Below are 23,657 nucleotides of genomic sequence, written 5' to 3' on the forward strand. Positions count from 1 at the left end.
CCAAGATCTCTTTGTACATGATATTTGAAGTTCCTTACATTCTTCTACCTCAAGAATGTTACATGTGGTTCAGGAAGTCCAGAGCAAAAAGGTCATAAATAAACCATTGTTTCCTCAGCCTGGCTCCTAAGAAGGCCATTTGCATAGTCAAAGATAACACAATACATAGACTAGGTGGTCTGATGCCTGTTTAACTAGCTGCTCTTTCAAAGCATCACCTTCATAGGTCCCATGTAATCTCAGGGGCCACTGCAGAATTGTGCCCTCCAAATGTTTCTTAGTCCTCTGTCTGTCGAGTCCAAGATTAAGTGATTCATTTGATGGGACTTCCAGTACTAACCATGGGCTATTTTCTATGGGCACCTCATAGTTATTCAGCTTTTATTTTTCTACATCTTAATTTCACCCCCTTACTCCTGCTCTTATTCCATGGCCCACCCTAACTCACTGAAATCAGAGAAATGTTAGGTTGGACCTGGTACCTTCAGCACCACAGCAGGTGTGACCTATTTTGAGGTAATTGTTTTGTTCAGCAGCTCAGAAAGAGTTTTGTATGAAGAAGTGCCTGGTACATTCAGTAGTACCTCAGGTATGTTCTAGTTGAATGTACTGACTAACTTCTTAATATACTAAACAGGAAGAAGAGCAATGTTCAGCTAGCACTTGGATTCTCCAGCAAAAACCATACTAAATGAATGTAACCCTTAGGAAAATGACCAATGGATGCAACCTGTGAGTGGCTAGTGACTAGTGTCTAGGTGTTCTGGAGTGGAGAGATACTCTGCAGCCAAAAGGAGGAGGGATTAGATCAGGGCTTCCCTGCCTCACCTCCCCTACTGGTTCTCATGCCTTCTCTCAGCTCAAGAAGCAGAAAGGCAGAGTGGTGTATGCCCACATCAGAGTCCAGTGTGGGGGCAGAGGTTTCCTGGCACAAGTCCAGGACAGGTCTGTGCTAAAGAACAATTGGGTAAGGAGCCTGGGGCTGGCTGCTTTCTTGAGAAAAAGCCCTTTGAGATAGTCATATGGGGGTTCGGAAGGTAAGGGAGTGCTCCTTTTGAGGAAGAGGGAGAGTCCTTTGGAGAAATGAGGAGTTGTGTATTTGTAATGATCTGAAGTCCCCAGGATGAATACACTTCTCCTGGGAACCTAAGTACAATGTACTGAGGAAAATTGTACTCCTTCTGAATTTCTATGAGTTAAGTAGCAGCTGGTGCCAGCCCTAGCAAGGACAGTTCTTACATGGATCTGTCACGAGTCATTGCACTGATCCCATGTCTCTGTCTAATCTGTGGCTTTCTGCACCGCGCCAGGAAGGAACAGGAAAGAGAGACTGTTTCAGCGGCAGGCTTAGGTTGAGCTGACACTGCTGAGGGTAGGATAATTTTGTACTATGTGCAGGAACATTATAACCTGTGTCCGGAGGCTGCCACAAAATCTTCCTAATGGTCCACATTACTAATTCAACTAATTATAGCAATTACGTGAAGGAGTTGCTGCTGGGGAGAGAAGCCATTACACCTCTCCCTAACACACTGCAGTACATGCTGCTCATTAATTAGACCAGCAACAACAACAAAAAAAAAATTACCAGCTGGAAACTGCAAGTACCATACTGAAACTCACACAGGCCAGGGATATTGTTAGTTTGCCTTAAGCCTTTCAGTGCCAGATCTTCTTTCCCACCTGCTGTACTGCTGCTGGTTCATTAACATTCGACTCAATCCCTCTACAGTTAACAGACCAAACTATACTTTGTACTATGTGGACTTATCTGGAATGGTCAGCGGCACAGAAGCATTGTGCCTGGATCACTTAGCAGTGCAGCAGTTGTGCTCTGTCTGGGTATACCTGGAATGTTCCCCAGTGCAGCAGGTGCATTCTACCTGGAATGATTAGCAGAGCAGCAGTTGCCCTCAGCCTGAGTGCAAATGATGGGTTTAGCAGCACAGCATGCTTGTTCTCTGGGGGCAACTGATGCATTTGGCTGCACAGGATGTGCCTGTTACTTGAATGCATCTAGTATTTTGAGCTGTACAGTAACTGCATTCAACCTCGAAGTCCCTAGTATGCTCAGACGCAGAATAGATGCCTTCTACTTGGACCTATGTGGTATTTCAGCAGAATTCCAGATGTGCTCTAACTGGACATACTGTAACTGGTACTTTTGGCTGTATCTGGACCATTTGCCAGCCCAGCAGGTGTTTTAAGTGGGTGTACCTAGTCTGTTCAGTGGCACAACAGGTTCAACCTGGTATATTAAACAGCATGGCAGGAACACTGTATCTGTACATACCTGAAATATTCAGCAGCACAGTTGAATTTTACCTGGTATAATGGAAACCAGCATTATGGAAGGTGTATAATACCCAGACGTGTCTGGAATGTTGAACAGAACTCAAGTGTTTTTAAAAGGTGCAATTGAAAATATTTTCCCAGGAGAGTAAACTGCCTCTGCTACAATCTTTTGGGTAACAAACATCTTATCACTTTTTTTCTTTTTCCCCCTCTTCTTTGTTCCCTTCCTTCATGTGCTAGACCACTGATGACATTGTTTCATCAGCTGAATGTTCCAGCGATGACGAAGACCTCATTGAATGTGAGCCGAGTACAGGTAAGTCAGGTCAGTCTTGTTTTGCTTGCTTTCTTATTTCATTTGCAAAAAACAATACATACATATATATATATAGATATATGTGTGCGTGTGTGTGTGTGAATGTATACATATATATAGCTATATATGTAATATACATATATACATATATATATATATATATAGTATATAAAATACAAATTTATACAGCCAAGCATCAGATCCCATGGAGCTGGCAATAACAAAAGACAGAGATGTAATAACCTCTCAGTTAATGGAAAGCTGTTTGTACAGGAAGCCAAACTTCCTGGAACCAGCCCCTAATTAATTAATGGTTAACAGTTATGCTACATATTTGTAGCAGCTCTGGTGCTGCTCTATTGGAGAGGAAGAAATTGATGTGGTCCAAAGTATATATTAAAGGTGGAGGGACTGAGGGGTGAAAGAGAGAGAAACTAAAGTTGGGCAATAATGAATGGTCAATATTATTTAATCTTCATTAATCATCATTCTGAAAATATGCTGCAAAAATATATTTGTCCGTGGGATTCTGAATGCAGTTAATATGGTACTAGATTCATACTAGTTTTGTTCTCTGTGTGCCTAGAGAACTTGGGGAGTATCACAGTAAATGCAAAATTAGTATTAAGTTGTGCCATGTTACCTGCAATGATGCTTCAAAATGTATCCATTAAGAGTCAACAGGAGTGTAACCATTTGAAACTGATTCGACTTCTCCCTTTAGACCCAGATACATTTTGATGGTTTGATGGCTTTACTTTCTGGTGAGATATATATGATGTGATATCCAGCAGGCAACTGCAGTCTGTTTTATTTCTTACAGACTTTTTCAAGTCGTCTTTTTGAGGCTTGCCATGAGTTAAGCATTTATATAATAGAGAACAGATATCATCGAATTTCTGTGTACATAAAAAAATGGAGTTTGGTTAGACTCTTACATCATTAAAGGTGAAACACATAAATAGTTTGTTTAATTTTTGTTTTTGTTTTGGTTTATTATTTGTTTGGAGTTATTTTTCTTTTTGCTAAAAAAAAAATCTACCCCATAAAATGTTCTGTTCATAGTTTCCTGAACCTTTTCAGATTAATATAGTCATAATAATAAAAGTCACCCAAAGATAGTGCTTTCATATTTCTTTTCCACCTTTCATAGGCAGCCTGCATTCTTTTTTATTAATTATTATTATTGTTATTATTATTATTATTATTTTATTTTTTTGTTTTGGTAGGACTTGGTCATTCAATAACTAACATGGCTTTGAACTGTAGCTGGGAAATTCCACAGTGGAACCACTAGGGAAGGCAGAGACACTCAGGCAGATTCAAGCAAATGGCAGAGCCTCTGTCCCTTCTACCAGATCAATATAAAGACCTATGCACTTAGCCAGGCAGATAGTTGAAAACTGTTCCTCCAACATTTTCATGCAGCTGGAGATACGTAACCAGACTCAGCTGTACCAGCCAGTGCCCCACTGCCTGGCATTCGGCATGTCTTCTATAATCCACAGTGAAGTTAAGGCTGTTCTACATCCCAGCATGGCAATCATGAGAGTAGGTTAGCATGTAAACACTTGACTCAGAGGTGGGTACCAGTGGCACAGTAAGACCTACCACAGAGACGGGCAGTGGTGAGTCACTGGGAATCAGCACAGTGGCGTCTCATTAAGGCAGAGCCACGGAATTTAGTGCCATACACAAAGGACTGAAGAAACAGAAACTAACAGTTCATCCATTTAAAGACCCCTACCAATCTTCAAAGATCTCAGTAAACTTTCTTTTTTTCTTTGACTGTCAAAATGGAAGCATTTTCCTATCTTTATCAGCCTGCTTCTCTTGTCCATTTCCTGCTGTCACACTGCAATAGAGTCACTGATTTATAGATTCAAAAGCCAAAAGTGACCATCTAGTCAGATCTCCTTTATAACACATACTTCCCCAAAATAATTCCTAGAGCAGATCTTTTAGAAAAAAATCCAGTCTGTGTCACAGATCTTTTCCTGGTGATGAATAGTGATAGCACAGAATCTGAGAATGTAGCATCAGTGAATGAGTCAAGCCTAGAGGGAGCAGGCTTCTAAAAAAGGAAGGAGCCATTGCATTAATAGTTTGGAATATTCCACTAGGTACCTAAATACCTTTGAACATCTGACCTGTAGGAGCCGAAGTCCCATCGAAAGTATAAGTGATTTAGGCACTTTTGAAAATTTGGCCCCAAAACCTCTGTGTCTCATATATACAATGGAGATTACCCCTCTTTAGTGCCTCATTGAGGGGGTAAGGTGATAAACTGAAGTCAGTGAAGTTCCTCAGGATTTACACTGGCAGCAAGTGGAGGAGTTGACTGGCCCACTGCGAAGTGATCTTTGCTGTGGATGCTCGCTTGTGCACTTGGGTTTAAATCCTCTCAGCAGCACTGTGTTCAAAGTCAGTAGAGGGAGAAGCAGCAGGGCTATATCAGTCCATGGTGCAAGGAGAGATGGATGGCTAATGACCCATGCACACGCACAGTTATGATCTGAAGAGCTGTGGTCACTCCTCCACTGGATAGCAAGTATGCTGCTGTGTCCAAGTGGTAGTTGGGGCTCACTTTACTCCTCAATTAGATATCTTCTGTCTACACTACAAAGTTAGTTCAGCTTAACTACATCACTCAGGGCTATGACAAATTTCATGTTCTGTTCAGTGTAATTAAGCTGACTAAAGTCCCAGTGTAGACACTCTTAGGTCATTGGAAGATTTATGCTGTCAACCTAGGTATCGCCTCTTGGAGAGATGGATATACTACAGTGATGGAAGAACCCCTTCTGATGCTGTAGTAAGTGTCTGACTACAGTGGTGCAGCCGTGCCTCTATAACGTTTCTAGTGTAGACATACCCTCAGTGTCAGAACCCACCCCACCCCCCCAATTTCAAAGGAAGTAGAATGGTCCTTTTGATATTTCTGAAATCAGCAGCAAAGTGAATGAGTCCCTTGAACCATCCTGCCCTGGTCATTAGACCCCTGTAGTGGAGGGTGCATTGGACATGTCTTAGTACCCTCTTGCTTCATGAGCCAGGGCAGGATTTGGCCATTTGCAAGGATCTCTTCCTTTAGCGGATACCCCAGAGAGAGGAAGAATCAGATGGTTTTACTTGTGTTTTTAATCAAACTCATTTAAAGTTGCTTCCTATTGTTCTGCTGGCAGGTCAGTGTATTTTACACCACCCTGTGGCTTTCCTGTTCAGTTCTGCAACAAACTGGAAATTAAATGACAAACTCAATTCAGGCCCCATCATGTTCCTATGATAATCAGTAGCCTTTAAAGCCCCTGAGCTTGTTCCAGATGCCAGACCTGGCCTCACTTCACCCCCAGAGGTATGATCCAGTAACCTATAGGCTACTGAACACAAATGGTTACCCCGCTGCAGCTGTGAGATGTGATGCACACCAGAGTAAGGTCATTGTGCAATACACAAGCACAATGAGTCACAGTCAGGAGAGAGTCTCCTCCTTCAATTCAAAGCCTTTCAGATTTCATGTGATTCAGACTCCAATCCCCAGAGCCAAATATATTCCTATGATTTTTGTTCTGTGTCCAATCTGACACCCAGGAAGACCATTTTCAGATTCCGGTTTGAATGTGTTTAAAGATGGCAGAAAATCATGAGATTTGCATCTCTTTGAGGTCAAAAATGTCATGAGAAATACTTGCGAGATATCAGCACCATTGAACCCAAGGCCTAATTCCGCATTGAATCCAAACCCTGAACCTCAACATACAGCTACTCTGAATCCAAATACCTCTAGCTCACTTCTTTAAAAGTAAAAGATGGATAAAAAAAAGAAATGCCCGTCTCCAGCTCTTTTTCATATCGGGACTGTGCTCAGGGCCGGTGCAAGGAAGTTTCACGCCCTAGGCGAAAATTCCATCTTGCACCCCCCATCCAGCTAACCCTGCCCCCCCCACAGCAGCTAACTCAGCCCCCTACCCGGGGAGTCCCCCTCGCAGCAGCTACCCTCCCCAACCACGACAGCTAACCCCTCTCCACCCCATCCCCCAAGGCAACTAACCCTGCCTGCGGAGACTTCCCCTGTCCCCCCATAGCAGCTAACCCCGCCTGGGGAGACTCTCCTCCATCCCCACAGCAGCTAACCCCACCCATGGAGACTCTCCCCCATCCCCCTGTGCAGCTAACTCTGCCTGGAGAGACCTGACCTCCCCCGCCCCCGCCACGGCAGCTACCCCTGCCTGGGGAGACTTCCTCCCTCTCCCCTCCCCACGGCAGCTAACCCTGCCTGGGTAGCCCGCCCAGCTCACCTCAGCTCCACCTTCACCACTGAGCACACTGGCGCTGCTCTAATTCTCCTCCCCGCCCAGGCTTGCGGCGCTGATTGGAGGAGACTTAGAGCTCGGCTGTGTGCTCAGCAGAGGAGGCAGAGTGGAGGTAAGCTGGGGCAGGGAGCTGTTCCCCTGTGTCTCCCCCCCCCCCCGTTACTGCGGGCAGCCCTCCTCGCGTGCCCCCCCACCCAGCTCACCTCCACTCCACCTCCTCACCTGAGGGGACCTTTAGGCGCTCCCAACCACTAGGCACCCTAGGCGGCCGCCCAGTTTGCCTAAATGGTTGCACCGGCCCTGGCTGTGCTGGCCAGCTCCCAGCGCAGCAGGGATGGCAGGCATCTTGCACCTCTACAGGCAAATTTACTACTGCAAGGAGCCTGCAACCTGCATGTCAGTTGAACTCCCTGGTTCTGTCCCTGACATTCCTGTCCTGACTCTGAGAGCTTGGGACCATCTGTCATGTAACCACACATACCCATGGAACTGTACCTAAAAAGCAATGGTAGCACCATAAATGAGTCTAATAACAATCCCTGTGAAAAGTAATAACAGAAAAGTGGTTAATGGACTAAAGATAAGAAAGCTTGACATTCATCCTAGTGCCCTAAATACCTCTCATATGCCACTTAAAACCCTAATACAGGAGTAAAGTAGGCCTTAATTAGCACATAGGGTCTTGGGGAGAAAGTCACCCAAAATGGAGAGATTTCCGTCCTCTGCATTAGCGCTGAATTGCTTGTTATAATCAATTCTCTAAATGTGCCAAAGACACCATGTTTATATCTGGGTCTAGATTTCAAATACTCCAAAGCCTGGGTGCTCAGGCCAAAGATGTTGTTTTGGCCCATTCTAGAAGTAGGAGTCATTTATGCAATTCAGTTCTAGATCCTGGTTCAGATTTCTCACACCCCCAAAGTTGGGTCCAGTGTCTTGGCATGGCATGCTGGAAAAAGAGGCAGCCATTGTGCTGTTTTGATCATGCAGCTACAGTCAGTGGGTGGAAGATTTTTAAGGCTATTCTGTGCAATGTTTGAACCTGGAGGGTATTTGTGTGTCTGAACTATAAGGCCCCAGAAAAATAAGGAGTAAACCTCATCTGCCTTTAACACAGCCTTCAGTGTTCTGAAAATCATGGTTCTTTTTTCTTAACAGCTGCTGTTGTAACCCAGCACCATTACCCTTTCCTCCGTTAAGCTTGTCCTTATAACCCTTTGGGACTGACTCAGATTAAATGCATCTAATTGGGCAGTGAGTTGGAATTGCAGCCCAGCACACTTATGGTATTAGTCAAAACAACAATACCCAAACACTTGCCAGTAAATCAAGATCCTGTAACATAACCTCTAGAAATGATCCACAGCTATGAGGTAAACCTCCCAAGCTCCCTGGGTTCAGACAGACAGTGGGTTTCTAACTGCTTTGTTTGCAGGCTTCTAATTTTTACTAGCCTGACTGACTTTCCCAGCCTTTTTCAAGAGGAATTTATTCAGTGTATTTCAATCATCCAAAAAACTTAATAACCTCAGGCTGACTCTAGCAAATCAGACCAGAAGGCTTTTCCCAGGAGGGAGTCAGTGTGCCAAACCTTCAGCAGAAACCCAAAGACCTGTAATTCATGCCCTGAAATATTAAAACATCTACTGTATTTAAGTATGTGTGTGTGACATATATACACAGCTACACAGTAGGCACATATATCTGTATATACAGAAGCCAATATACACACAACTGGCTTTATGCGCCAGACTGATCCATGGGTTATTCCAGCTTCTGTCAATGTAACCCTAAGTGCGAGGGCTCCACAGTGGAAAATCTGCCAAGGACACAAACATTAGTTGCAGAAAGCAGCAAGGCAGGGCACACAGTCTCTTCCACGAGGGGTCTGCAGGCAAGCAGCCAGCAGGAAAAGCACAGTGCTGAATGGGAAGGAATCATGGGTCGGAAAATCAGAGGAAATGCTGATTCAGCACAACCTTTCCTCAGCTAGCACCATAGGGCTTCTATGGAGAACCCAATGGATTTGAAAGCTGCCTTCCCTCACCCCCATCTCCAGCAGGAGCTCTGTGAGACATTTTCTGTTGCTCACCCCTCAGTGTCAAATCCTCTGACCAGAGACCCTGCATCAGGCAAAATTAATGTAACCCTGTTTCTGTCTCTGGGGCTCACATTTTGCCCTTCAATGTGTATGAATGGTACCCACTACCTTTAGTGTGAGCCACACACTCAGAAAGGGGAGACTTTGGGCCCAAATTATGCAGCATAGCTCTGAACTCCTCAGCCACACAGAATGCAAAGAGAGACCAGGGAAACAGAAGGGCCCAACGTAAATCCTGACATAGGCGTCATTTCTCAAGCATAAATACCATTTACCTCATCTTCCAGAGGCTGCATTTCCACAGTTAGTCCTTCACAACAGCCAGAGTGGAATGATACTAAGACCTTGACTTTTGCCTCCCTCAGCCTGTCACTGGCTTACATGGGGCACAGAGAGAATACAGGATTGGGCCCCAGGTGCGTGGGTCTGAAATGAGGGCTATCCTTGTGGTGCAGAATTACATGGGGTGATATTTGTAATGGCAATGACTGCTTTATGGAACTTTCTGGCTACAGATGTTTTTGAAGGCCAAAGCAAAAGAACAAGTTTACTGATCATTCATGCAGAATCTTATGGTTTTTTTCCCACCCTCCTTTTTATGTTATATTTTTATTTTGGGTTTCGTTTTCAGGGTATTGATCCTTCTATATAAGCCCCAAACACTCCCTCAAGTTTATATAGTTTAGATCTATATATACACGATATACAGTATATATATACATATGTATATATACTAAAGTAATGTAAGACCAATATCTACAATAGTTCCTATCATCCAGTCACATGTTTACACAGAAATTCATGCCCTCATCTAACCCCAGCATCCACTGATATGGACAGATGCATGATACGGTTAATTCTTGGTGAACAGAGAACGTTTTTTTTTTCCTTTGGAGGGTTTTTTCCCCTTTTTTCCTTTGATTTATTTATTTGTTTGTTTTTCAAGCAATAGTTTCATCTGCCAGTTATTCTTGGGAAGGAGGGGGGCAGGGAGAATAAAAAATTATACAGCTATATCCATCGATATATACACATAAGGCTCCGTGTATATATAGATAGATATATACGTTGTATATATTTGAAGAACATTTTCTGTCGTTTCACCTCATCTTGTGCCGCATGAATTTTTGGTGATTGATATTTTAGTTACCTTTATTTGATTTAATTTTTTTTGAATCATGATGCTGCCATACTGCTATTTTTTTAATTTTTAAAGTCATTATTGTAATTTTTAGTTTGTATTTTTGGAGTAATTCCAACAAAATAATAATTAAATCAACTTGCAAGAGAGAGATAGCTCTGCAATCCAACAAAGGCAACAAAATCTTTTCTTGCCATCCTAAAACTCTAAACTTCCAGATTAAAAAAGACATCCCAAGAAAGTTGTGTGCAAAAGAATGAAGATTCTCACCCCTCTATGCCTTCTTTTATTCTCCCTTTTCTCTCCTTCCTTTTTTTGCTTCTGTGCAGACCCTCTCTTATCACCTTCCCCTTTTTACATTTTTTTCATTAAAAAAAAAGCAAGAATTGCTGCTTCTTCCCCCACAAAAGACAAAACAAAACAAAAATAATAAAGCCCCTACAAACTGCAGATGGCATAAAAAGAATTTTATTGCAAGTGCAGAATATCTGTTGTGTCTTTATTTCTGGGTCAGTATAAGATCATTTTTTGTGGCATGCTGTAGTTTTAGCTGATTAACTAACCGTGGCCTTCATTAATCTGTGCATGAGCTGTGATGACGCCATTTCGTGTTTCATCAGAGCTATGCAGTCAGGCTAACCCAGCAAGTCTGTAGTGCATGATTTGGGAGATTATTTTTAACTTTTATTTTTAGTTGAATTATAATTTACTCTTTTTCGATGAGTTGTGCCAATACCAGTGGCTGCCTCTGCAGTCTCAGTGTTATATTGATTTATTTTTAGGGTTTTTTTTCCTATTTTTTAAAATCTTGGTAGTGATCTTGTGTTTTGTCTGTGTTCATCTGTCTTGTCAGTGTGTCTTGGAGTCCATCGTTCTGGTGTTGTTATGTGATTCTGTTCTCTGTTCGTTAGGTGTTGTTTGAATCCCTTGCACTATCTCACTTCTCTTCCCCCTCCCCCCCTTCCTCCGCCTTCCCTTTTAACCTTCCCTGGAGGGAATTCCACAAAGGGGCAAAAAGCTTTTACTGACATTCTGATGCCCAGATTGCAGCAGGGAAATCATAAGGTGCCTTTATAACCTGTCAACAGAGGCAAATTTTGCAGCTGGAAAGTACTTGCCAACCCTTGTCGTTTTCATTTCATTTAGAACTGCTTTACTGACCTAACAGTAAAGTGACTTCTTTGTACAAAAACAGCATTTCTATATGCCAGTACAGTACAGTAAGAACTTCTCTAGCGAAGCCATATTGTGTCTATGCACAGCTAGCTTGGTCTCTGGGAAAAGCTACCTGCAGTGAGGCTATATGTAAAATTGGGGCGGGGGGTTGGCATGCTGAAAAAAATGTGGCACTCTGCACAAGCAATTTCATGTATTGAAATATGAATTTTTTCCTAAAATTTACAATGCAGTTGCAGTCTGGAAAGGATTCCATAAGAACAGTGCCTCTTTATTCCACAGAACAGTTCCCTGTATATTGAGTCATGTCTGCCCTTTTTACTGCTACCAAGACTGAATTGTTTTGCTGTTGTAAGCTGTGGATTCAACACAACTCTGGGAGAGTTAGCTGGAGTTTATTCTGCCTTACAGATCAGCAGAACATTGTCAGCTAAGTTCCAACTTCAGAATCCTTATTGCTGGGATGACATATGGGCAGAAAGAGCAGAGCTGGGTTTTCAGATGCCAGGTTGAGTGGCTGCTGAGTTTGCCTTATACAGTCATTGCGCAGTCGTTGTTTAGCGCTCTGGTTTGTAAAGTTGTTTGAGATAATGGAGGCATAAGAAGTGTTATATACAATCCTGTTCTGTTCCATTTTTATCCTAGATAAGGTCATAAATGGTTTACTGATACTTGAAATGTTCTTTCAGTTTCTGCTTTCATCGTCTCTCCAGGAGCAGACATTATTAGCTCGGACAGGTTGCGACATACTTCACTGGCCAGCAAAGTGTTGTGTAGTTGTTGGAGTAGACGATCAGGAGTCTAGATTCCAGAGTTCTCTTCCCAGCTCTGCCACTGATTTACTCTGTGACCTTCCCATTTTATGCTTCACTTCATCCATCTGTAAAGTGGGGGAAAGGAAATAATACAACCTCGGGTAGTAGGGTGGAGGGCAGTTGAGACTTAATTGATTAATTATTTAAATTATCTTGGCTACTCAGATGATGTTATATATAACAGTAATAGTATTATTAATTAGTACAAAGTGTTATACCTAGTATATTAGTTCTAAGCCTTATTATCATGGCTGAGTTATGAATAGCCAAGGCCTGCTGTTGCTATTAGTTGCTATGGTTTCTTGTTGAAACAATGGTTTTTAGACATTGTACGTTTTATATCAAGTAGATACATGTGTGTGAACGTGTAGCAGCAGTTAGGAGGGTAATGCCAACTACCATTCCTGTATTGACCTGGGCACAATGTGCTACACCTTATCCCAATGAAAGTGTTAAATCTGCAGTGCCTGGGAGTCATGCACAGGGCTCCCTTTGGTCCCTTTAATTTTTAACTAGCTTTAGTAGGAACCAGAAGTTGCTCCCTGCCTTGGGCTGTTTGGTGGTCAGTGTGAAACATTCTTTGTCCATTTCCTACTGGGAAAGATGACCATGTTAAAAAAAAAGCCCACCAACATAACTGGCACTAGGGCCTAGATCCACAAAGGTATTTAGATGCCTGTGAAATCAGTTACTTGATTTCAAATCAATGAGAGTTAGGTGCCTAAATAACTTTGAGGATCTGGGTATAGATGAGCTCCCTCTTAGCAGTCTCTGCAAATAAGCTAATGCAAAGCTCCATTCAGGTGGTCCGCGGATAGTTCCCTCTAAGGTGTGCACCTGAGTGGTCGCACATGAGAGAATGAAAGGCCACCCACCCACCTAATTAGTGGAGCCACACAGGCATGGGTCCACTAATTAGGTGCCTGGGTCCTGGAGAAGATGAACATGTAAGGTGAGGTGGTGGCCTTGGTGGGGATAGGGGGTAGGTGGGAGGGGGCAGTGGGGTGAGAAGAGGGGTTAGGGGGAATTTGGGACGTGCAGAGCTGTGACGACCAGAAAAAGAGATGACTTTTCCCAGCTCCAGGGCTGCAGCTGCAGGGGAGAAATGGCCCTCCTTCCCAGCCCCAGCTCGAGGGCTGCTGTGGCGGGGGAGAGACGCCCCCTCCCGACTTCAGCTCTGTGACTGCTGCGGTGGCGGAGAGAGGGCACATCCATCGCATTAGAAAGATAAGGCTACTGATATTAAAATATGAGTTGTGTGCTTTTATTTGTAGAACAAAAATGTTAATTATTATTAAAGTCTTCTTTATATAGCGCTTTTATTCAAAGGGCTTTACAATAGCTAGCTAACGCTACAAACAACATTTGGAAAGATCATTAAGTGGTCCACTGAGACCCTCAGCAATTTTCAAGTGGTCCGTGGAAAAAAAGTTTGAGAACCACTGAGCTAATGATTGAATGGGAAAGGGATACTCCACTCCCCTCTCATCCCTAGACTCCAAATCAGAACTGAGGTGCAATCACAAAGTACTTTGTGAGGAGCAGCTTGCCTTGCTGTTGCCTTAATGTTACAGATAAGCAGAAAATTTATCTGAGAGGGTATTAATCTAGAGAATGGGGAAGTGTGAGGGAAAAGGAAGAAGCAGCAGCCAACAAAGATTAACGGGACTATTGGAGGAGAAGGAGTAGCACTCCATCACTCCCTCTCCCCTCCATTTTGTTACTTGGCTAAAACTCTGTTTGGGGAGTTAGACTTTCTCCAAGTCTCCCTCCCTGCCAGAGTACTAAACACATCTGTGAGCAGATAGAATCACAGCTCATTTTTATGATTTCTGATTGATGCATTCCAATGCCATATCTCCAAAATGATTGCAATAGGGTCTGTCTCTCTCATCCAACTTTAAAAAAATGTAGAGCTGGTTGTTTTTTGATGGTTTTTTTTTTTTTAGTCTTGTTAAAAGGCAGAAATCCTGGAGGGAGGAGAAGATGACAGTCAAAAATAGAGCTGGAATTGACTAGATTTTCTTGGGAGGTTTCCGTTAATTAGAGGTCCATCCGTTGTACATAACAGGAGAGATGAATAAGCTTAGAGTCACTGGGGGTCTGCCTCAAAGACTTTACATTTATACAGATTGAAGATCTTTTCTACTGAGATTTCATGCTCTGAATGTTTGCACATGGGAGAAATTGCCTTCAAATTGGTCACAGTAGGCTGGAAGAAAGGGAGAAACTTCAAGTAACTTTGTCCATCCTCTTAAATAACCACTTGAATGTAGTCTTCCTCCTTCTGAAGATTCCTGTTAGATATGAGGCACATAGTGTGAGTGGGAATCAGAAATAGCCACATTCTATCTTACCTTACCAAACCAAACCCTGAATTTTCACAAATACCTTTGACATGCTGTAAATGTCCTCACATCATGAGATTAGGTTCAGAAGAGCCCCCACTCCTGGAGAGGTTTGAGAACTTTGTTCTGACAGAGCCCAGCCTTACGTAGCTTGTAAGAGCCAATATGCTATAAGTAAGCATTGAGATGGAGTACATAAATGAAGAGAATTCCACCTGATACAACAAGAAGTGTTTATTTCAGATCTTATCAAATAACAGTAATTCCTATTTGTTCTCTGTCTAGTAAGGTTAAGGAAAAGTGCAAGTGGTGATGAATATGGAATTTTGTATTTGTACAAAACCGGCATGTTATACAAAACTGATTACAATACTACATGCTACACTCGTATGCAGTTATTTCCTAAGTATTAAAAATCAGTTGTTATCACTTCCTTGAAACTACACAGATTTTATCAATAGTTTTAAGAAACTAGGAGATAATTAAAAAAACCAAACGTTTGGTGTATCAGTACTGTTTTCATCCAAAAATGATTGTTTCCAATGGTATTACCACATAATCATTGGGAGAAATTACCTTTAGATTACTATCTCACATCTTATCTGGAAATAAATGGTGTATCTGGAACACCATGTGCAGGGCCCATGCATTTTACAATTCCACCAGTGTGGAATTTGCTTCAGAATCTAACCCTCAATCAGAATTTTGCTGTGGAAACTTAACTTTTTTCAGTGTTATAACTTTGAGTTCTCATGGTTTACAGCAGGTGCAAGTGAGATCAGAATCAGACCCAGGATTTTCAGGGGCGTGGGCCACTTTGCCCACACTGATTTCCAGACCTCTTCACAATCCATTTGTTTGTATTCCAGTCCATGTGCACTGTCACATTCTGGTAATCCCTCTAGAAGCCTTGGCTGGGTTATCAAGCTGACAAATGTCTAAATTACTAAAATATGATATTTTCAGCCTTCTGGGAGAAAGTCCTTATCCCCGTTAGCTTTGATTTTCAACTCCATAAAGTATGTGGGAGAAGGTGAAAAATACCCGGTGAAACATGCAGCAAAAGAGAAGAGAGAGAAAGAGGTGACATATGATTCAAAAAAAGCTTTTTGCATCACAGTCAAATGCATTTATGTTAGGTCTCTATATGTCTAGGGTAAGTGATTATCTAATGTGAAACAAGAAGGAGCTATCTTGTTTCCTGAAGATAAATAATATCCCGGTGCCTGCCAGAAAATTATGGAAACATATTGCTAAAGGAAAGTATGTCAAGTATATAGAGATAGATACTATCGGCAGAGATAGTTGCAAATCTCATTTTATAGCTGAAAGGTTTTGTTTTGTATTCTTTTGGTGATATTGCCTGGAGGTGAGAGCCCCCTGCTAATATTTGAAATGGTGTCCGACTAGAAGAAATGATAGCTAGTGCACTCCCTCTGGAGAGTAGCTGAATAAGCTTTGGAGGCTGGGATTCCAAATTAGCTGAGATGTTTGAGCTTTCTTTATCAGTAGGACCCGAGGCTCACCAGTTGAGGTCTAAGGCTCCACCAGAGTCACTAGACAAGACTGAAGGACAGTAAAAGAGAATAGTACAATAACAACGCTTGAGATAATGCTGAGGTTCTTAAACTTCAAAATTATCCTGTTGTGGTAGTTGTGAAATTAATATGGAGGTAGGAAAACAGGGCATAAAAACTGCTCTCGTAATGGCATAAATCAGGAGTAATTTTATTTAAAAAATCAGCGTAATTACATCAGTGTAAAACCAGCATAAGAAAGATCATAACCCGCCCATGGAAATATAGTTCAATTTCAGTGCCCCATTTAGCCCAATATCATGTCTCTTAGCAAGGCCAGTGGGAGATACTTTTGTACTTTGCTTTCATTTCCAGCCTTGCAGGTCTTGAGATATCAGAGTTTACAGTCGTGTCATATGGGTTACAACTTTGCCTTCATCCTACATCTCTACTTCATTTCCAATCTGTTAGCCACTAGACCCTCTGTTCTCAAGTGGTATAAAGTACTAACTCCAGGGCTGTATGGGAAACTGGATATCAAAATCATCCCACCATTACTCCTTTTTGACCCAAGTGGATAGTCAAAGTTTGGAAGCCTGCAAGTGGTTTCCGTTGGGAGGAGAAATTGATAAAGAAGTCAGGTATCTTTGGTACAGTCTTGTTAATTTACAAAGAATGTAAAAAGGTCTGTTTCCCTGAACACAGGAGGAATCAAACAACAGGAGACAGTTTCTTCGCTTACAATGTCAAGCCTCTTTCAGCCAACACTCTGCCCAAAAGCGCTCTCTCAGCTTTTCTCAGTACCATGCTTTCAGTGCTTGTTCTGCCTGAAGCTGGTGCTTCCTATCTTCTCTTACAAGTTTTCTCATCTTTTTGCTGGTTCTCTCACAGACACATAAACCTTCACAGGTTGTATACAGCAAAACCCCTCTGCCCACATGTGCCTTGCATGTATCTTTGTTTTGGGTGGTGACATGCCAGTGTTTAGTGTGGAGGCCACTATTGTTTCAGCTACGTGGTTGCATAAAGGAGTTTAATGGCTTTGTACAACTATCTCAGATGAAGTGTGACAATTACACCTCCTTATTTCAGAGATGTTTAACCCAGCTCATTACACCAGATTTAAATGGGATAAAAGTAGGATAGCAATCAGCCTGGCATGGTTTTAAATTTCAGGTGTCACCTAATTTGATAAAAATGTTTTGTATATTTTCATCATGCTGTTGAATGCCATCTTCATAAAACTTTGCAAGAACTTCACAAAAAAAGGTTAATCTTCACACCTCCATTGTGGTTCCCTGTCATAGTTTTTGTCCTATGCTGACAATGATATAATTTGTTCCTCTTTTGGCATTCAAGAGGCACTACAACTACCCCAATAGGTTTAAGGGGAGAAAATATCAGACTTATTTCTGTTAAAAGAACAACAGATTCCAAGATTTTTACCACATCAATATGAAAAGAGTAGCTTTCAGGATCAGCATTGGACTCAAAATGCTGCTCTGACTTTGGCAAAGCAGTAGAGGTCCAAAATGATCTTTTATTTAAATGTTATGTAAGTCTTGAGCTTTTTTACTAAATTAACAATCAAAATTACTTTTAAAATGATCAATAAGTACTACCGTGGCCAAAATGCCATAGCACAGTTATGGGCTCACTAGAACTAGAATAAAGTAGACTAAATGACATTACACTTTTTACAATTAACTAATTAGAGGGCAAGCTTGTTTTAATCTGTAATATTTTACAAACTACCTGGGCCAGGAGCTCTTTGGTGGGAGCATTTCACATGTTTTAAGGACCAGTGTACTTTTTTCCAACTACTGGCCCTCAATTAGCGATCAGACATATTTTTCAATCCTTTACTTATGTGTAAAGTATGATTCTCCCCCACCTACCCACCCATTTCTGCCAGTGGACACACACTTTTTAGGCAAAATAACTGCCCTATTGTAAAATTAAGAACCTGATCTTCTAAGGGCTTGTACATACTACTGCTTACTTCAGTATAACAAGTTGCTCAGGAATGTGGAAAAGCCACCCCCAAAGTAACATAAGTTACACCGACCTAAGCGCCAGTGTGGACACCACTGTATCGTCTCCCACCAACATAGCTACCATCTCTGGGGGAGGTGGTGTGATTACGCTGATGGGAGAACTCTCTCCTATCAGCACAACTTCACAGCTACATCAACACAGCTGCACCGCTGTTGCAACTTTAGTGTAGACTAGCCCGCATTCTGGTGCTACATCCATTGGTGCAACACCATTGATTTTAGTAGAGCTACTCCTGAGTTATCCCAGAGAAAGCCAGAAGGCCTTATCAATTTTACATTGACACACAAAAAATTGTAATTAGTCCAGGGAAAATACAAAGATTTCCTAGTATAAACGTGGACCTTTTTTTTTCTCTGCCCTCCTCAAGTGTAGCACATCCTTCCAGGGTGCCCAAGATTAGGTCTGCAACATAATATCCATGCTGCAGTGCAAAATCCAGCGTGCCAAGGATGTTTGTGGTGGTAGTGTGTGGGGGAGGGGGCAGAGGTGTGGTTTGCATTGTTCTCTAGGCACTGGAGTTAAATATGTGTTAATAAAAAGTAAAATGTTTTAACCAGACTGACTCAGAATCCCACTCCTCTCCTCCTCTCTGTTATTTAGCTTTCACTCTCTTCACAGTTGTGAAGTCATATTTGACCACATCTCCACTCACCATACAGAGTTTCAAGGTAGACAATAGCTGAATTTCAAACAAAAATGGAGGATTTTTTTTTAAACAACTACCTTTCACACCTTTATCACAGATCACAAAGAAGCGGAAAAGGGAAAACCCTGTAGTTATTTTCCAGGGCACATCCCTAAGCTGATGTAACTTGCTATTATGGTGGCCAGTATAACTCCATGAGGTTCATTTATGCTCATCTCTGAATTTGGCCCAATGTGTCTAGTGTGCAGAACACAGGAAGGGGAGTCAGGATTCTTGGGCTCTAATTCTACCACTGAGATCTTAGGCAAGTCACTTAGCTTTTCTTGACCTCTGTAAAGTTAAGTTAATTATATTTCCCTGCCTCACAGCAGCCTTAGCTAAGCTTTCTTAAGCAGTTGGAGATCATCAGCTGAAAAATGCTATAGAAATGCATGTAGTGGTTTTACTTTTGTTATATAATTACTAGCATTTATGGTTTCCCTGTAAGCTGACTGTTTTAGTGCTGATCCATAGATCATTAATGTACTGCAAAGAAGTGTCTCCAAATACTTACTGCAACACCGATGACTACACTTACAGCACTGTGTAGAGTACGGACACTGCACGCCCAGTTAGCATGGGTATCCATAGCAGCGTAGATGGTGAGGCATGGCTTAGGCGAGTACAGTAGAGTAGAGTGTCCTACACACCTGAAGCCCCACAGTATATTCCCTACATGGTCTCTCTACATGCCTAAACAGTGTCTCCCAGGTCTACACTATGTTTAGCAGTGTAGTCACCCACTGCCAGAGCCTTTCACTGTGGCATGTAGCTAAACACCTCAATGACAACTGTAGACCTGGCCTGCCTCTCATTGTGGCGTGTAGCTACATGTGTAGTGCCTGCACACTGCCGTAAGTATAGACGTGGCAGGGGTGTGTGCTGAAACTAAAAGAAATTCCAAGGAACGCTATCCATGGTACTAAACTAGAGCACTGCTTTGTAGATTTATAGGCAAATGTGGAGCAAATAGATAGAATTGTGTGTTATTTCCTCCTTGCTCTCCAGTGTTAGCTCTGTTAATTGTAACCCTGGACTTGGGAGTGTGGGGGCTGGCTCCTAATCCGGAATGAACCATTCCCACATTGTTTTGTGAGTGCACCCAGGTTTGAGCCTAGGTTCATAGATTCATAGATTCTAGGACTGGAAGGGACCTTGAGAGGTCATCGAGTCCAGTCCCCTGCCCTCCTGGCAGGACCAAATACTGTCTAGACCATCCCTGAATGCTCCTGGGCATAGTCAGCTACAGCAGACCTCAGGCAGATGCCTTTAATTCCTTGATCAGGGAGATGGAGAAGGGCCAGCAGGTGGCAGGGGGTTAAAGTCATATATCACTAAGAAGAATAAGGGAGTGGGTGTCGGGCAGCTGAGTTGGGGACTAGGCAACTGGTGGAAAGGTAAGGTGACTTGCCAATGTAGCAGGGGGACTAGGCAGTTGTGGCATATGGTGTGTGTGTGTGTGTGTGTGCCTGTGCATGTGTACGCATGAGCAAGTGGAAGGTGAGATGTTTTTCTGTACTAACAGCAATATCAAGCTTCTGCATTTCTCCTTGTCCCAATGCTTCAGGGACAGGGTTCTGAAAAGAGGGGTCCTCCTTAAGCACAGAGCCCCTCCACAGGTGGTTAGAGGCAGCCCTGAGCACCAAATGGGTTGTGAACTGTAAATGGTAACATGATAACTCAGTGTTTGAGGTTTGCCTGAAAGCAAATGCATTACCCAGGGGGATCAAATATGTGTTTTCAGTCCAAGGAACATAGGCATTAAAACAACCAACACATGGATATGCTTTTCTTTCTTTAGCTCAACCATTCAGTGTTTTGCATATTTCCAAATTCCTACTGCACGCAGATGGATTCTGCAGAAACTTTAGCAAGTGGATGAGGGGAATTGTCAAAGAGTATTTTTCGCTACTTACCATTTAGGTCAACATTTTCAGAGGAGAGCACAACAGGTGTGACTGCAAACATTTATACATGAAAGTGGGCATTGGTTCACACAGATTACACACCTAGTTAACCATTTATGTGGTCTAGTATCCAGGCTCTAAGTGTAAATATTGGGTTTTGTAATCATAAATACTCTCTATATTTTTGCATGATCATTTGTTAATATTCACACCTGAAAATTCAATTGATAATCTCTACCACCAAAGAACTGTTTTTTAATTAATTGTTTATTTCTTTTCCCTCTTCTTTTCACTTTTCAACTTTCCTTTCTCCCTTGACAGGATGTCCAAATAATTAAACTCATCTGTGGATTAGCTGAGGGTCTTTTTCTTATAGGAGACATCTGTCACCAACTCCACGGTGATTGTATTAGCGAAATAAAACCTTTGATTAGCCTTGTTAAAGGAGGGGGGGTTAGAATGCAGCAATGTGTTCAATTGTTTCATTCTTAGCTTTGCATTGTTTTTTAACAGCAACTATAAGACTAAAGTCCATCCCCTAAGCTATGTGATCTGTTCAGCAGATGTTGTTTCCCACATCTATTGCCTTTTCCTTGGGAAAAAGATATTTTGAAAAGAGAGAGAAAAAAGTCTCCATCACTAAGCTGGTATTTTTAGAAACAGCTGGTAAAACAACTCTGCAAATGTTATGCCTGGAGCACATCTATCCTAACAACAGGATTGTCTAAAGATGAAAGCAGCCACTGGTGCTTCTAGATCACTGCATTAGTAATACCCACCTGCATAGGAAGGCTAGGGAAGCCTGGTGTGAGGCCTTTTGATCCCTGGTTTGCTTTGTCCATCCAGTTATTTGAACAGCTCTCTACTGAAGAGTGTAAATTCACCCAGTGCTTTGTGTGACCAACATGGAACAGTGACAATAGGCTAGAAGAAATGAATCTCAGTATGTGAAACCTCATTTGATCATTGTTGAATATACAGCTTCCTTTTTCTTTTGGTGATTTTTTTTCTCCTGTCAAATCTTTTTTCCCCCTTCCTAATGACTATGCAGAAGATCCTAGTGGATTTGCTGAAGAACTATTCCTTCAATGGTCATACATAGCCGCATTTTGCAGAGCCAGACATTGCAGCTATTACCCAGCAGCTTGCCAGGCTGCTGCGTCATTAGTTACAAGTTTCTTCATTGGCCTCTGTTCTAAGGAGCAATGGCTCAAATAACGATTTGCCAATTCTTCTAGTTAAGAACCTTCAAGAGATCAGTATGTCCCATAGCTGGAGCTCTAAGACACAGGGTTGTGCTAGGCACGCAGCACTCCTATGGAAAGCTTTCAAAATATACTCGTAGCATGAGTTGTTTTGTTTCCCCTTCTACACCAACCCTCCCCTGGTTTTAGTTGTCAGTGAGACTCATAGCTTGAGCCTCAGAAGAGGGAATATAGCAACATATGTTCTTATGTTCTTATTGCATTAAAATAGTGGGTTTTTTTAAAGCCATCTTGTACGGGCCCCAGTGTGTGAGGCTTGAATTGGACTTTTTTTTTTTTTGCCATTGAGAAATCCCTATGAAATCAAGTCTTCTTTTCATAGTTTGTTGAGAGTTGGCTTATGATGGCAGCCTGCACCTTTATGAGTGTGTTTTTTGAAGGAATTTGGGCTGGAGGAGTGAATGGCAACAGATTTCTTTCATGGCAACTGCACCAATTATAATAATTTGAATATGTATTTACACCTTTCATTCAGTGGTCTCAACATGCCATACAACTATTAATGAGCTAAGTATTGCAATACCCCTGTGTAGGTAGCAAATATTATCCCTATTTTATGCATGAGTAAACTGAGGCACAGAGTGAGTATGTGATATGTTCTATACTGGTGAGTGTAAGAGTCAAGAATAAAACCCAAGGGTGTCAGCTGTACTTTCACCAATGGACCACAGTATCTTCTTTATAGCCAAGTAATCTATTCTTCACTTTTAAAGAAAACTGTATTTTTTTTATGGATTCCTTGAGCTTTCTGTCTTCTGCACACTCCAGGAGGGCATCTTAGAGTAGATTTAGTCATGTTAGGGTCCTGACGGCTTGTGGAGTGGATTATCGTGTTTCAGCAATTTCACCTTTCAAAGGTGTTGTCAAGAAATGCAAAGCAAGACAACAAGCTATCCACAACTGAGTTACAAGTAATTCTGGAGATTGGGTTGAAGCACTGATCATTGCCAGGAGCGGCACCAGGGTTTTTGGCGACCTAGGAGCAGGGCTGGCTTGGCAGTCCCGCGGCTCCGGTGGACCTGCCACAGGCGTCCCTGCGGACAGTCCGCTGGTCCCGCGGCTCTGGTGGACCTGCCGTACGCATGCCTGCGGATGCTCCACTGGAGCCGCGGGACCAGCAGACCTTCCGCGGGCACGCCTGCGGGAGGTCCACCGGAGCAGTCTGCCGCCCTCCCAAATCCTAGTGCCCTAGGTCGCCTAAATGGAAGCACTGGCCCTGATCATTGCTCTTCCCTGAACTGTTTCCACTTTGTCAGTATATTTTTTGGTAATGAGATGCACAGAAGTGGACACCTTTTATTTCAGGTGCACCAGTGCCAGAGTCATCCGGCGAAGGACTGTTAGCTCCCTCCTCCTTTACAGTGATGCCACCTCTGCATATGCAGCCTAAGTTCAGAACGCAGTATCAATGGGTAGGAAAGCTTAATAAGCATAGGGGTTTGGTGCAGAGAGAAGAGGCTCCTTGCATCTGGGGACTAAGGAGTGACAAATGCAATTTCTCTTTATAACATCTCGGAAATTACAGCTCTTCAGTGCTGACTACAGCTTTGGAAAAGGTACTGGAAATGGGAACTCTATGCGAGATACGTATGAGGTGTGTGCTTTATATATATATATAATGTTTGCCTTTAAATAGTACTGGAAAATAAAGTGAAGTCTATAAGAAGATATAATGTAGGTAACAATCCTGCACTGGTACCTGGGAGATGGACTAGAAGAT

The 23,657-nt window shown here is 42.4% G+C and overlaps 1 protein-coding gene across 27 annotated transcripts in view; it reads left to right on the plus strand.

Moving 5' to 3' along the window:
* NRXN3 (neurexin 3) overlaps positions 1–23,657 on the plus strand; it is a 1,481,114-nt gene that overhangs the window by 1,425,579 nt on the left and 31,878 nt on the right. For 17 of the 27 annotated variants that reach the window (XR_007774426.1, XM_050953172.1, XM_050953184.1 and 14 more), the window contains one exon: positions 2,536–2,620. Coding sequence is in view for 25 of the 27 variants with exons in the window: in XM_050953172.1 (XP_050809129.1) it covers positions 2,536–2,620 (85 nt within the window). In the remaining 2 variants the exon portion in view is untranslated. The remainder of the gene's footprint in view (positions 1–2,535; positions 2,621–23,657) is intronic. The other 10 variants (XR_007774427.1, XM_050953174.1, XM_050953185.1 and 7 more) reach the window with 1 other exon arrangement.

The sequence above is a fragment of the Gopherus flavomarginatus genome, chromosome 5 (genome assembly GCF_025201925.1).
Source record: "Gopherus flavomarginatus isolate rGopFla2 chromosome 5, rGopFla2.mat.asm, whole genome shotgun sequence".
NCBI lineage: Eukaryota > Metazoa > Chordata > Testudines > Testudinidae > Gopherus > Gopherus flavomarginatus.